Source organism: Lissotriton vulgaris, chromosome 11, assembly GCF_964263255.1.
Source record: "Lissotriton vulgaris chromosome 11, aLisVul1.2, whole genome shotgun sequence".
In the NCBI taxonomy this organism is placed as follows: Eukaryota; Metazoa; Chordata; class Amphibia; order Caudata; family Salamandridae; genus Lissotriton; species Lissotriton vulgaris.
Window position 1 is genome coordinate 910,124,362 of NC_141699.1, and position 16,586 is coordinate 910,140,947.

The 16,586-nt window shown below is 41.8% G+C and overlaps 1 protein-coding gene across 1 annotated transcript in view; it reads left to right on the forward strand.

Annotated features, from left to right (window-relative positions):
• The window catches only part of DNER (delta/notch like EGF repeat containing), a 1,176,744-nt gene that overhangs the window by 412,655 nt on the left and 747,503 nt on the right, over window positions 1-16,586 (forward strand). The window contains exon 2 of the mRNA XM_086942563.1: window positions 6,633-6,932. Within this exon, the coding sequence (XP_086798689.1) occupies window positions 6,633-6,932 (300 nt within the window). The remainder of the gene's footprint in view (window positions 1-6,632; window positions 6,933-16,586) is intronic.

Sequence of the window (16,586 nt, forward strand, 5' to 3'; positions counted from 1 at the left end):
GTATGAGAATTGCTCCAATTTGTCAATTAGCTCTTCAGAGAGGTCCCATCTGTCTCCGGGCTGTGACAATGTTTTCTGTGTATGTCTGTTGGCAGACAGGATTTTGAATGCACTTTCTTTTCCTTTTTCTGAAAATGCGCTTACTGTGTCACATCTGGTATCCAAGCTTTCAAAGGTTGTGGTCCAAACAACTTGAGCTACACAGCTATACCGTTGACTTAATGAGTTGTCCCCTTACCAGTAAGAGTCTCTTCCAGCCTATCAATGCTATCCCATGTTAAGTTAGTGAAGACATGAGGTCTAATGTCGGCTGGAAGAACAATTTGCTCATTTAATGTAGGAGCAAGTTTCTGAAGACACAAGGTGGTATTGTTTTCTTCCAGTTGTGAGTATGAAATCCCATGACCAAGTCGGTTTAGAGTGTGCATTTTTTCAACATTGCTTGTCAGTGTTTTTAAGGTGTACGGGAACAACAATTGCGTGGGCGCTTCTGCTGGCCAGTTGTTAGAGCATATATAATGTCCTGACTGAATGAATACATAAGTAAGGCAACCCTTTTGGATGGCTTGTTTTTTTCTGGATCGCCAGTCATAATTCTTAATCGGAACCATTTGATGTAATCAGGCACTGTAAATGATATTTTATCAATATCTGATGAATGGGATGGCCATGGTGTTGATTTCAAGTTCGTTTTAATCATAGTTCTTATGTGCAAGGATGTTTGGTCAATGATCTTGTTCATATTTGTTGCCTTAACCTTTAAAACTGATAATTCTCTTTTCAAATTCTGGTTTTCTCTTACAACATCCTGTAGCATGACACTATCAGGTTGAGCCAATAATTTTCCTTTTAGTCTGGGAATATGTGAAGGCTGTCATCGAACTCAAAGTTCAATTTTCTTCTAATATGCTTCATGGTTGATTCATCTATTCCCTGTATTCCTCTGCGTGCCAACATGGTTTCAAGCCTTTCCGTGAGAGTCATCACATGTATTACTTCCTTGTTAGGAATACCCAGAGTTCTAATGTATTGAAATAGTTCCTCATATGGTTCATCCCTCATATTTTTGCAGTGGTCATTGGTTTGAATGCTAGATGCATAATCTTCCTCCTTTACTTTAACCCTTGGTTAGTTCTTATAACAAGATACATGATAATGGGCTTCTGCAGCCACTATGTCCCTACTAAAAACTTCTAAGATCTTTAAATGTAGCCTTATAGCCCACTGTAGCGGGCTGTACCGGCTATTAAAGGCCCGCTCCAGCGTTAAAGGTCCGAGCCGAAGACGAGGGCTTTTAACAAGGGAAAGGACTTTAATAGCCGGAATAGCCCAGCTACGAAGGGCTATAAGACTATTAGAACGTTCTGTCACTAGAGGGCATAATGTTCTAACAAATTAAACAAAGGCCTCTCGGAGCCCGAGGGGATTTCCGAGAGCCTTTGTTTAAACAACATTGTAATGTTGATCTGCGGGCCTTTACTGGCCCGTAGAAGCACGGAGCACTCCATTGTCTGCAATGGAGTGCTCCACATTCCAATGTTCTAATCACCATTAATGGTTGCACACTCTCAAAGCCTTTTGTCAGTTCTAAGCTCTGTGGCCTTGATTAATTTCTCGCGTGTTGATGTTCCCTTGTAGCATTTTATCTTTACACAAAATATACTTTTTTCAGCATACATGTTTGACTTTAATGATGTTCTTCTGTTTAAGCGTTTACTTGTGCACTCACTCGTTCCAGCATCATCACTGACTTTTGCTTCAGCTTTTCGCTTAATAGTCTGTAAATCTCTCTTCATAGTAACCAGTCTCCTGTTCTTCCTGTGGTAAAATGCTTGGTGAACCATATTGCTTTCCACATTCCTCGCAATGTCTAACAGTGGAATGTGATTGCTGCCTCTGACAACGTTTTCCATGATGAGTAGTCCTGCAGGCTTGTCAGAGTAAGCCCATGTTGGACATTTGGCCATAAATTAATTATACACTGGGGATCAGAGGGATAGGATGTGCTTGTTTCTGCATTCTCCATGATCCTGTACGGTCATTCACCAGCTCTGGAAAAAGAGATTAGTTAAAACATTTATAAATTGTACTTGGTATACTTAATATAAGTATAATTACTATTATAATTATTATCAATTGATATAATCACATTTACTGGTTATTGTAATTCTTAATAATAAAATTCACAATAATACAAATTATAAAAATATTTCCATCAACATCAAGGTATCTTGGTAGAGGAGTGGTATCACCCACACAAAAGGCAAAGAGTTATGACTTGCTATTACTTATTTTCCATCTTTAGACATCCATACTTTGCCAATAAATCATATTAGAACCCATCCCCACAAGTGGTACCGATAATGTGGTTGGCTCAAGGCCTAGATGTTTTTCATCTCATTATAAAATACTAGATGCCCTTGTTCCCTACCCTGATACACACTGGAAATGCCCAATGGTGTAATCCGAGTTGAGAAATGTATGCTGTATATGCATGAGCTCTGTGTACACTTGACACAAATGCTACACTTCCATTCATTTAAAGCGCATTTGTGAATCACTCATAGCTCATAGCTAATTCATGCATATATTATGACACTGTCTTGGCTAAACCAAGCTTACATGCGGAAAACTACATCAATACGTTTTTCAATGTCTTTTAGCTAAACAGGTTTGGCACCACAATAAGGTGACATATTATTGGGAGCACTCCAGCTGGAAAAAATCAATTTTGCCTTAATAACTACAAATCCTGCTGCTAATAGTGAACTGCCTGTGCTTAGCACTGCCTGCCTTCAACAGTGGCCAATCTATTTTATTTGCAGGAAAAGTGACAGAGACCTCTAAGAAACCTACCACCTGTATAAACTAAAAAATTAACTATTTGGGGTCCATGTTCAGTGATGAGTCTTCCATCAAATATTTGAATCTTACATATCTGGGGCCCTACAGAGGCCGCACTTTCCCTGTTTGCACCACAGCACACCTTTAAATAAGCGAACCGTGCGCAAACAGGGAACATGCACTCTATTATGAAAAATGCGCTGCCCTCAGGACAGCCACAAACTCGTGCCTTCCTGGGCAGCGCCTTCAAGTGAAATATGGAGCGGCTGCTCCGTGTTTCAGTGTGCAGTCGGCAACCGACCTGCACTTTTAAGAGGGATTAGAGATCCTCTTCCAGGTTGGTGCACTGAGTGACTGCCCCTGCCTGCAAGGGAATGGCTGGAGGGGTCCGTAGGACCCCCTTCCCCCTCCAGAGGGCTGCCATCAGCAGGCGCACTGACAGTGCGTAATTGTTTTGTGGCGCACTTTCAGTTCTTTGCTTTTGTGCCCACGTCCATAATACTGTGAGGATTCAGAAAAGGGGGTGGTGATGAACAGAGTGTCTGAATTAAGCAGACCACTCTTACCCAGTCCAAAGATCAGGGCTTGATCCATTACCGTTATTTATCTCACTGCACCAACCCAGCTCAGAACCTGGCTATATGCAAATCAGTCTGTCCCTGGCCCAGTGCATCATGGGAACAGGGCAGACTAAACTACCAAGCCAATTCTTCACCAGAAAGGAGACAAGCTACCGGGGACCGGTTTCTGGCATTTCAGCCGTCTTCGGCCCGGCTTGCTTGAATCCTGATGGTGCAGTGAGAAAGGGACTCATGTCTGAGTATACCCTGCCACACCTATAGTGGCCAAAAACGATTCAGAAAAGGGGGTGGTGATGAACAGAGTGTCTGAATTAAGCAGACCACTCTTACCCAGTCCAAAGATCAGGGCTTGATCCATCACCGTTATTTATCTCACTGCACCAACCCAGCTCAGAACCTGGCTATATGCAAATCAGTCTGTCCCTGGCCCAGTGCATCATGGGAACAGGGCAGACTAAACTACCAAGCCAATTCTTCACCAGAAAGGAGACAAGCTACCGTGGACCGGTTTCTGGCATTTCAGCCGTCTTCGGCCCGGCTTGCTTGAATCCTGATGGTGCAGTGAGAAAGGGACTCATGTCTGAGTATACCCTGCCACACCTATAGTGGCCAAAAACGATTCAGAAAAGGGGGTGGTGATGAACAGAGTGTCTGAATTAAGCAGACCTCTCTTACCCAGTCCAAAGATCAGGCTTGATCCATCACCGCGTGGAAGGGTATTCTCAGATGTGAGACCCTTGCTCATTGCACCATCAGGATTCAAGCAAACCGGGCCAAAGACGGCTGTAATGCCAGAAACCGGTCCCCGGGAGCTTGTTTCCTTCCCAGTGTAAGAATTGGCTTTTGTAGTTTGGTTTGCCCTGTTCCCATCATGCACTGGGACAGGAACAGACTAATTTGCATACAGCCAAGTTCTGAAACTGGGATGGTGCAGTGAGCAAAAAAACGGTGTTGGATCTAGCCCTGATCTCTTGACTGGGTGAGAGCTTTCTGCTTAATTCAGAGACTCTGTCCCTCACCACCCCTTGTTGTAAATATTTTTGTCCACCCTAAGCGTGGAAGGGTATTCTCAGATGTGAGACCCTTGCTCATTGCACCATCAGGATTCAAGCAAACCGGGCCGAAGACGGCTGTAATGCCAGAAACCGGTCCCCGGGAGCTTGTTTCCTTCCCAGTGTAAGAATTGGCTTTTGTAGTTTGGTTTGCCCTGTTCCCATCATGCACTGGGACAGGAACAGACTAATTTGCATACAGCCAAGTTCTGAAACTGGGATGGTGCAGTGAGCAAAAAAACGGTGTTGGATCTAGCCCTGATCTCTTGACTGGGTGAGAGCTTTCTGCTTAATTCAGAGACTCTGTCCCTCACCACCCCTTGTTGTAAATATTTTTGTCCACCCTAAGCGTGGAAGGGTATTCTCAGATGTGAGACCCTTGCTCATTGCACCATCAGGATTCAAGCAAACCGGGCCGAAGACGGCTGTAATGCCAGAAACCGGTCCCCGGGAGCTTGTTTCCTTCCCAGTGTAAGAATTGGCTTTTGTAGTTTGGTTTGCCCTGTTCCCATCATGCACTGGGACAGGAACAGACTAATTTGCATACAGCCAAGTTCTGAAACTGGGATGGTGCAGTGAGCAAAAAAACGGTGTTGGATCTAGCCCTGATCTCTTGACTGGGTGAGAGCTTTCTGCTTAATTCAGAGACTCTGTCCCTCACCACCCCTTGTTGTAAATATTTTTGTCCACCCTAAGCGTGGAAGGGTATTCTCAGATGTGAGACCCTTGCTCATTGCACCATCAGGATTCAAGCAAACCGGGCCGAAGACGGCTGTAATGCCAGAAACCGGTCCCCGGGAGCTTGTTTCCTTCCCAGTGTAAGAATTGGCTTTTGTAGTTTGGTTTGCCCTGTTCCCATCATGCACTGGGACAGGAACAGACTAATTTGCATACAGCCAAGTTCTGAAACTGGGATGGTGCCGTGAGCAAAAAAACGGTGTTGGATCTAGCCCTGATCTCTTGACTGGGTGAGAGCTTTCTGCTTAATTCAGAGACTCTGTCCCTCACCACCCCTTGTTGTAAATATTTTTGTCCACCCTAAGCGTGGAAGGGTATTCTCAGATGTGAGACCCTTGCTCATTGCACCATCAGGATTCAAGCAAACCGGGCCGAAGACGGCTGTAATGCCAGAAACCGGTCCCCGGGAGCTTGTTTCCTTCCCAGTGTAAGAATTGGCTTTTGTAGTTTGGTTTGCCCTGTTCCCATCATGCACTGGGACAGGAACAGACTAATTTGCATACAGCCAAGTTCTGAAACTGGGATGGTGCCGTGAGCAAAAAAACGGTGTTGGATCTAGCCCTGATCTCTTGACTGGGTGAGAGCTTTCTGCTTAATTCAGAGACTCTGTCCCTCACCACCCCTTGTTGTAAATATTTTTGTCCACCCTAAGCGTGGAAGGGTATTCTCAGATGTGAGACCCTTGCTCATTGCACCATCAGGATTCAAGCAAACCGGGCCGAAGACGGCTGTAATGCCAGAAACCGGTCCCCGGGAGCTTGTTTCCTTCCCAGTGTAAGAATTGGCTTTTGTAGTTTGGTTTGCCCTGTTCCCATCATGCACTGGGACAGGAACAGACTAATTTGCATACAGCCAAGTTCTGAAACTGGGATGGTGCAGTGAGAAAAAAAACGGTGTTGGATCTAGCCCTGATCTCTTGACTGGGTGAGAGCTTTCTGCTTAATTCAGAGACTCTGTCCCTCACCACCCCTTGTTGTAAATATACATAATACTGTGAGGGCGCAGGATGAAACAGATTCCCTCATTTGCATCAGGCAACAACCCATGCAAATGATTGAACATCTGTTTGAGATGTGTCCGCACGCCTTCTGTAATAACAAAGTGCCCTGGGGCACACAAATTGGCTGCACTTCCAGGGCACTTTCTATAATATGGCCCATGGTGCGTGGGGAAAGAACTGACATATGTAGCATAGTAAGCACAGGGATTTGTTACTTCTTTTATCAGGGCAGTTTTTTGTTGATTTGTTGTAATGTAATTGTTGCCAAAAAATGCAATGCTCGATTTTTCAGCTAACATATAAGCAACAAAAAAATCTAATTACAGTGACCATGAACACGGAAGAGGTATTTTCAGATGGAGAATTGAAGTGTTGTTCTACATGCAATAATTGATCTTTTCCCTTGTCTGCTTTCAGTTTATTATAGATCCCTGTGCAAACCATCCTTGTCACCATGGCAACTGCAGCATCAGCGGTGAAGGTTACATCTGCGTTTGCAATGAAGGGTATGAAGGTCTGAACTGTGAGCAATCAATACCCAGCCTTCCAGAGTCTGGATGGACAGCTGCGCACCTCCCAACCAGGCAACCCAGTACAGCTGCATCAACCCCAGAACCTGATATTGTACTACCCAGGTCACGAGCAACTGTGACCTTGCCCACATGGCAACCAAAGGCAGGACAGAAAGTTGTTGATTTAAAGTGGGATGAAATTGAGGTGAGTGTCGTTTTCCTTTTTCATCCTGGTGATGTGCATGCTAATTTTTAAAAAAAAGTTATTTTATTAAACAGGCCATCAAGCAAGCAATCAACTCACAAAAGCTATTTAAAATACACATGGTAGTTCAGGGAATGGCAAGGTACAAGCAGAGTTATGATTTGCCAGAGTACCTCCTTACCATAACATAACATTCAGTCCCGAATGACGCATCTTACTCATAACTTATCCTCCTAACACCTGGACAGCTCCACCTCTCAAAAAATACCCTACAACATTTGTATTCCCCTGAATTAATAGGTTTAGAAACAAGACCGTGCTTACCAAAAGATCTTTCACTTAGTGGTGATATACTTAAGGTGCCCAAACAATATATCTTAAGGGTAGAAGTTAATAACAAGGTTAAACGTTTGCATTAGAGGTTGGTTGTTATGGAAAATCAGCATATTTGTGAATGAAGTTCTTAATCAGGTGGAATATCCACTGGTGGTGTTCATGTTTCATCCTTTGGTGTTGGATATTCTAATGGTGAACTCTCCAACAGATTTAGCCATTCCCATAGAAGGAAGAGGATTTCAGTTACCACCTGACCCTAACACAGGCCTAAAGAACCTATAACATGGAGCTAATTATAGAAATATACTAATGTATATTTGATTAAAGTGTTTGGTTGGGTAATTGTCCAGGTGTATTCAAACATCTTCTAAGGTTTCTTAAACATATGTTAACTTAATAATGTATTACTGGATTTAACATTAAGATATCTCAACCTTTTGCCTCCCTCTCATTTCTGTTGCACCCAACTACCTTCTACCATAGCAACCCTTGGTGTCCTTTTCTCCACTCATGACTCTTTTTCTTCCCTCTCTCAATTTTCTTCACTTTATTTTCCCTGTTCCTGCAACTACACTTTCTGTTGAAATCGCCATGTGAGCTGCAATTACTGAATGGCAGTAAGTGGCTCAATAATTCCCGTTTTTGGAATAATTTTTACATAACTTACCCCAGTTTGAACTTAATAATTTACAAAAAAAATTAAAATATCTAAGCATCAAGCAACCAATGCTATGTCACATGAAAATAAAACGTGGGAGTCTAAATGGAAGTAAACCATCTCACAAAGCTTTAATGTCTTTCTTAATGTAATTTATTAGGCCACCTGTACTTAGAAATAAACATTCAGAATAAATAACCTGCCATATATATATATATAAAAGGACTTCTATTTCTATACTTAAAAATGGTATTGATAAGGACAGCTGAACTGAAGAGCTTTCTGTATTCAACTCACTGCGGTGTAAATGTCTTCAACCTCAAACTAGATCAGTACCTGACTAAGGGCCTCATTAGGATGGTGGTGAATCCGCATCCTCCGGAGGATGCGGATTCACTGCCGCGGCCACAGAAAACACCCACCGCCAGATTAGGATGGCGGTGGGATTGCGGTGCTGATCCGCGGGGTGTGGAGGGCTATTTGGTGGCGGTGCCTGCAAGACTCCGTCAGCCAAATTAAGATGTGCATTGTAACATGCTTTTCCACTGTGGCTTTTCCGCCGTGGAAAAGCATGTGGTCTTTGGTGTTTGGGGGCCCATTGCGGGCCCCCAGGGTATCGGGGTGGTGGGGCACATGGGGGGGTACCTATGATACCCCCCAGCATGTACATGCACAAAGCGGCAGGCACCACGCGGTGCCTGCCGCTTTGTGCATGTAAATGTAAAACATGCATTTTTAACCTTGCGGCGGGTGCTGCTTCAAGCAGCACCCGCCGCAAGGTTAAAGATACAGGATGTGACCGCCAGGGTGCCGGTCACATCCTAATTGCATCGGCGGAGGGACCGCCGCTGCCCTTGCGGACGGGAGTCCGCCATCCTAATTAGGCCCTAAGTTGGCATTACTCTCAGAATGTAACCACCTTAAGACAAAAATACCATTAGAACCCATGGGCCATCATGAGGCCTCATATATCAATTATTCCTTGACAATAATCTGATACATGATTGATACAATGCTTTGAGAACCCTGTGGGAATGTCCCCACTGATAGTACTATACCCTCCTAGCAGACTGTGGGAAATAGGCATGTTACTATTCTCAGCCTGCATATGATGTGGCTTAGATAATTGGAACGTGTTTCATGTGGTCTTGAGTTGTCCGTGATAGAATATTAGTGGGATGAAATAGACTTAGTGATGGCTCAGGTATTGGGCCAACCTGTGGAACCTTCACTGAAAATATGCCTCCTGAGTGCCATGGTTGACTGTAAGTAATCTTGATGTCCCTGATATGCCCACATCCTGTTGAAACTGGGATGTCTCCTGACCAAAAGGAAGGTGATGCAATATTAGAAGTCCAACAGAGCCCACGGAAATTGCAGAGTGGCTGAGCAGGATGGATCTCTTTACTTTGTTTGGCCACAAATATAACAGAGGATGACAGAACGGCAACCCAATGCATTTGCTGGCCACCAGACTGAATGGGGCTGAAGTCATGGCTCTATATTGGTCAGCTCCCATTGTTCATGTTGAAGTTCTTTACAATCTTGCTTCTGTGTCTGCCTACATGCCTTGATGTGCACATATATGAGTCCAGCAGCATGGGAGAAATTGCCCTTCATGCAAGGAGCACTAGCAGGAATGCTGCTGTAGACTCCAGTGGTTATACAAAGGTAACAACATAAACACACATAAAGAAATATGAACAATATTGTGTTGAAAGACAATATCTGTTACCAGTACATAGATGATATGGGGAAATCTAATAGAAAAACTCATTATAGAAGCATATGTTCAAGAAGGCGGCATTGGAAAGGCCTACTTAAGTGCCAAGAGAGCAGTAAGAAAACGTAGGAGAGGCTGTTGGCAGGGGCTTGCCTGGATGGGCTAGAATTCCAGTTAGCTGGCAACCTTTATATGTTTACCTCTTTGTGCTGCTCAGTAGTAGCCATAAAAAGGTGTTTAGCCTTCATTTGTTACACAATCTTCACAATATTGTGACAAATAAATACAGACACAAATATTCAGGAAATCTTTGCATAATATGGGTGTGTACCTTGTTCTGGTATATACATGTCCAGCTCTAGATTGGTGACTTCCACAGATGACAGAAATTTCCTGTGCTAGATTAGTGACTTTCACAGTTGCCAGAAATTCACAGTTCTTGATTGGTAAATTCCACAGATGACTTTCCATATTTTATATCACTTGCACTAAGTGAGGAAGCACAATCTGGTCATTTTATACAACAATATACAAAAGTGAAAGGTTTTTCCTACAGGTAAGTTCAGTTATAAAACACATTTTTAGTGGGTGCAGTGCTCTTCTCACAATTCTAGGAATGTGTGTCCTTAATGTGAACGATCGTGCTGTTCTACCATCCTTATCCTAAATGGAGAGAGTGAGTACTGCTCACACTGCCAATTAAATTAGGAAATGTAACAGATGTACATCTGAAAACCAATACATGATTCCCTTATCACTACAAATCAACAGATTTTAACAAACAATGGCTTTGCTGTTGCCTTGCCTGATTCCCTGCTTCACTCAGGATATTGTTCATGCAGTTTTTTTCTGATTCAGTAAACGCACATTCTAATGAAAGTTTGCTGCAGTGCTACCAGACTCAGGCAAGAAGAACATCTACAGATGAAAGCTCCTGAAGACGCAGCAGAACCACTGGAAAAAACGAAGGTTAAAGTAATGTTATAGTTAGATTAAATGTTCAGTAACAACATAAAGTTTTAAACTCTAAAAAACACAGAAATTCACCACTTATAGTTACAGTTATCTCAAGTGCATATAACTCGCACCCCCACCATGCACAGTTTTCTCATCAATAATTTAATTGAAAATGTTGCACTGATATTACCATTGATGTCATAGAAAATGTAATATGTATATTTCGTTATTCCTAAATGGTTCACCTACATTGACATTCAGGTGAGCACAGCTTTATAAATCTATAGTACATTTCCAAAATCATTTACCTCTGAAGACTGCAAGAGCAAATCCTCTAAACTCTTTGACAATTCTTTGATCAGTCCATGAGTCATCTTTCCTTCTTGTAACTGGGCAATCAACAGATTAACAGACATGCCCTGGGGCTGTGGGATCTGCAGAAACTCTGGGGTCTGCAGCAGCTACTCAGGGGTCCACAACTGGTTAGGAGATGACATTATATTAGCAGAATAATAAAACATGTATTAAAAAAAAGCAAAATGTGATTTTTTTTAAATTATCTATAAATGTGAAGGAGTTTGAAATTGGAGACTAAAAATGAAGGAGACAATTTATCAAGGTTTCATGCAATACAACACAGAAAGACACCTTGCTTCACTGCTCTGTGTGAAAGGGATAGGGTAAGAATGCACCCTATTTAACATTATATGTTGTATTTTCTGTCCTCTCCTTGTGCTGGCTCACACTGTGCTGCCATGCGCCAATGTAGGTACCCTTGCTCTGTGGTGCAAATGTGTCTGAGTAGTAGGCAGGATTGTTTTTCTGCACCTTCTTGCACAAAAGCAGTACTCAGAGGCATTTCCCTCTTTCTAAGTGTCCTGCAGAATTTAGCACACTTAGAAGGAGGAAAAATAAAAGATAGCTCCCCTTGTTGTGCCTCCTCTCAGAAGGTGTAACAAATTGATCTATTCCAAGGTTTACCAGTTTTGGGAAATCTGGGAATGCACCAAAATCCATAGGTGGCTGCGTGGGAACACCCACAGTGTCCCATGCTCCACCCATGCTCCATCCATGGAACGCCTTCCTTAGGCAGAGTTATGCAAGGCAACTTCCTTGCCATACTCCAGATTTACCAAGCCACGCAGGGCCATGCAAGGTTGCCTTGTGTGGCTTGGTAAATCTCATTCTAGCTTTTGCATTTCCCCTGCATTGCCTTACGTGTCACAAGAGCAAAGCAAAACTTTGATAAATATGGGCCTTAGTTTGTATTCTTAGCTTGATTCGTTGGAGCGGAACATGTACAGAAAACAGAATTTAAGGATAGATGTATGAAACAGCAGGCACAATATACGGGTTGTAAATTGCGACCAATATTTTTTAAACCAGGGTGGAATTTTGTGAACTCATCTATATACTAATAGATCATTGCGGGGGCAAAAAAATGGCTAGAAAATTGCTGTCATCCTATCAACTTGAAAAAATGTGACATAATAGCATTGCAGGAGACATGGGCACAAAGAGATCTCCCCTTGCCAAAATACACACACTACACAGTTCCTGCAATAAAAAAGAAAAATTATGGATGACCAAAAGGAGGACTTGCAGTTCATATATCCATAGCATTGAAAATTGAATTGGAGCAAATTTCCTCCTCAGATCCAAATATTCAATTGATAAAACTTACTGCAGGGACATTCGGCAGCACAAAAACTGTCCTGCTGATTAATACATATGCACATCCGCAACTTCAGAATAAAACAGTTCATAATACCTAGTTGATTACTACAATTACAGATATAAGGAGTACACATCCCACTTGGGACATGATATTGACAGGGGATTTTAATTCTAATTTAATACACACCCTGATGAAGACAACAAGCTATCAGCCGACAATATATACTGGAATGTCCCACAGCAATATCAGCTAAGGAGTACAACATCGGACCCTGAAGGTCAGCGCTTAGTTAATGCCCTCAAATTCCTTGGCCTGAGAGTGATAAATGGAAGAACATTGGACGATTTCCCACCAAAACACACATTTCATGGAGGAAAGACACGATCAAGACTGGATTATACAGCTATCTCAGTAGCATTGATGGCATATCTCACCCACTCCTCCATAGAGTACACAACTAGGAATGATCATTACTACCAGCATATACATTTTAGGTTCAAAATTGCCAAACACTGTACGAATACGAAAATAGAAGGATCTATCCATACAATTGACCTGTAACGCTTAAAATGGTCTAACGAAACGATAGAGACATTACAGTCCAATTTACCGATGATGACAACTGCAAGCGAACTGGAGGCTTTGAACAAAATCCAAGCCTGGGAAAAATTTACCATGGATCTTAAAGCATTAATGACAACAAGACAACAACAGAACAAAAACCAAAACATTAGAAAGGAAATAAATCAAAAACCATCGAAAGAGTTAAGAGTTTTGAAAAGCGAACTTAAAAAGGCCATTCGGAGGCTAAAAAGAACTTGTCTTGACCAAATAGCCTGGGATAAGGTCAGGTAAAAGAGGAAAACTTATAAAAAACAGCAATGGGAGGATAAAAGAACAAATAACAATAAATTCTGGGCTGAACTGCTTAGTAGTCAGAAGGAAACTAACTCAAATACATTCTGGTAAATCATAAATAAAATACAACGACCAATGAACGAATTATCATCAAGTATTCAAGAACATGAGCGGGCCAAATTTCTAACCACAAAATTTACAAAAATAACAATCGATGACATGTTAGAGGCAAAGACTAAGGAGCACCCTGAGGAAAATAAAACAACTGAAACCATCATACAAAAAGTTAGTGATATGAACAACACAGGAGAGGACAGCAAACGTAATAGAAAAGAAAAAAAGGCTTTAGGTCCTACGTCAATGGAAGTAAAATCCCAAACTTCAGAAAATACTGACACCAACTCTCCAAATGCAAAGAACAGTGAGTCCTACATGTTAGTTGACGGAATAAAACGTATAATAAAGAAGGGCAGAGGTGACGGCGCACCAGGACCTAATGGAATCCCACAAGCCATTTTTAAAAATGATCAATCATTCTGGAGCAAGTATCTATTCAAACTATTCAATGAAATAGAGCTCCTAAATTGTGTTCCATCGAATTGGCAAGGCTTGATATTGACACCTATTTGTAAAGGTGGAAACAGAGTGAATCCATCAAGTTATAGGCTAATCGCCTTCCTGGACGTCGAAGCCAAATATCATGCCACACTCATTTTGGAAGACCTTAAGGAATGGACAGATAACCTTAATCTTATTACAGTTAACCAGACAGGGTTCAGGCAAGGAATAGGTAGAATATCAAACATTTTAGCCCTTTCCTTAATAGCAAATAAAAGCAAACAGAGAAAACAACAACTCTACCTCTGTTATATAGATGTAAAGGTTGCATTTGATAGTGTAGACCGTAACCTCCTTTGGAAGAAACTGCGAACTTGGAATATTCTCGAAAAGATATTACAGGGAATACTATTATTCTACTCGAATACATGGTTAAGAGTCAAGATAGGAGATGGCACCAGATTATCAAGAAAGCTAATCACAACAAAAGGCCTCAAACAGGGTTGTGTTTTGGCGCCACATGTCTTTAATTTGTTTCTGTCCGACCTTGCTCAGAGGTTAGACTGCACTAACTCTCCTCCACCGAAACTAGGCGGGCTAGTACTCACTCACCTTTTGTATGCTGACGATGTGGTGTTAATGAGTCAAACATAGATCGGCCTTCAAAGAGTCTTAAATGTAATGTCAGACTATATCTCAGAGAACAAACTAGAGATAAAAACTTCAAAAACAAAAACAATGGTGATTGGAAGTCGACAGAGAAGCAAACAGATTATCTGGCTCAATGGTAGTCAATTAGAGGAAGTTAAGAACTACAAATATCTGGGATTTTATATAAATAATCATCAAAACCACTCAGAGCAAAAGAAGTATATGACTCAGAGAACTAGCGCACTTATATTCGCCTTCAGTCAATTAGCAAAAAAATTGAAAAGCCCTCACATAACCACTACTAGCGGTGATGACAGCGAAAATTCTACCTACGATAACAAATGCTAGTGCCGTTTTGCACGGCAAGGATGCAGAGCTTATAAAACCAACGAGTGGTTTCCACGTATAAAAATGTTTTTCAAGTAGAACTTTCAGCCTCCCCGGCACAGGTTCATCTTGAATTTGGCTTAACCAATGAAACAATTGGGAGAATGTATGCCACTGTAAAGTTTTGGTACGGATTGAAACTGAATGCATCCACATCACCAATCAATAAAGCCCTCTGGACCGAAGTAGAATGCAACAGAAAATCACCCTACAATCAATACCTAAACAAATCCTTGTCAACAACTTGTACAAATGATTTATGGAACAAAAACCTGCCATACCAGTCCTTTAAAGACACACTAAATAAAGCAGCAAGAAATCACTCCTTACTAATAGACAAAAACATCTTCAGGGCAAGGTAAAATGCCTGGATGGTGATCAACAATTAGAAGACACTTGCACCAGCCTATTATTTGCATACAACATTTTCTATTTACCTGAAAAAGCAATTAATGGCTATACACTTCGGAAAATTACCATCATTAGCGGATCAGCCTATTTGGGTATATAAAGGGCCAAAATCATGTTGACTCTGCGGTTACCACAAAGAAGATTTTATTCATGTAATTTGCATATGCTTTCAACTCCACAACACTCGCACCACGCTTCTTGGACAAACTTTTAACGATAGAGGCATCAGGACCTGTAGAGCAACAATAATTGCAAGCCTAAATCCATCGGACACGCAATTAAATTGTAAATTGATCATATTTCTCAAAGTTTTTGCACAGGCTCACAAAAATGTGTTTTCAGGACTGACATCAGCAAAAGGACAATAATGTGGTAAAATATTTGATAAACAATGACATTCTACGAGTTTCTTATTTTAAAATTGATGTAAAGCGACTTTCCACTTTTTAAGGTTTTAACTTCTACTTTTATATGTGTTTATGTTGTTAAGGTTTTAATTGAACAAACAATAAAAATTAACTTACTTACTTACTAATAGATCGATTCACAGAGTCATGAATTGTAGTGAATCACAATCGAAACGGCCTTATCAATAACCATGATGTAGTTCTCAAATTGTGACTCATTATGATTGGTGGTTGTAAGGTGTTGGGTTCTGCCCTTCAAATATGCCTGGATATTTTTCTTTTTGCTCACCTGGTTTTTGAACTTTTTAGCGTGGGTGAGCCTTGCACCTGGTGACTCGCCCACAGTAAATGAACTGCGTGCATTTACCGCCAGTGTCCGCCTATTAAGATAAGGCCACTGTGACACAGCACGGATAATGTGCACTTGGCTGATTACACATGAACACCTATGCACACGCATATGCACATGTTTATGGGCTGGGCATGGGAGACTCCTGTTGTGCACCGCCCGGAAACTGCCTGACGCATAGGGGACTCTGCAAGACTAGATATTGACCTGGGGTAGGCCTCATGATGTTAGTGTACACTCATAGGGAAAGTCAGTGTGGTTTACTGTCTTGTCTGCTGTGACACTCTATTATAAAACTATGGGAAAGACTGCCTTAGATTGGAGCCTCGCTTCCCCTTGGCTTACAGAGACCAGTGGTGCGTTGAACTGGGGAGGAATCTGTATGCCAAACCGAAAATTGAGAGTTCCAAAAAGATATCTGTACAGCTTATGGGCCAACCAGGATTGTTATATTTCTCTGGCTCAGCTCAGTATCACAGTTCAGGCCTTTTGCCACCCTACTGTGCCAAGTTAAGTACATTTCTCTCCAGCATCAGGAACAAAGGTAACCCAACACAAAGGGAGCAATTAACAGTACTTAACATAGTTCCTGAGGAGAAAAGTGGTGGGGCTGAAGGATCTGCATCAATAATCAACTCTGACACTGTACGAGGGATGGGCCAGGCCAAGCCCACTGAACAA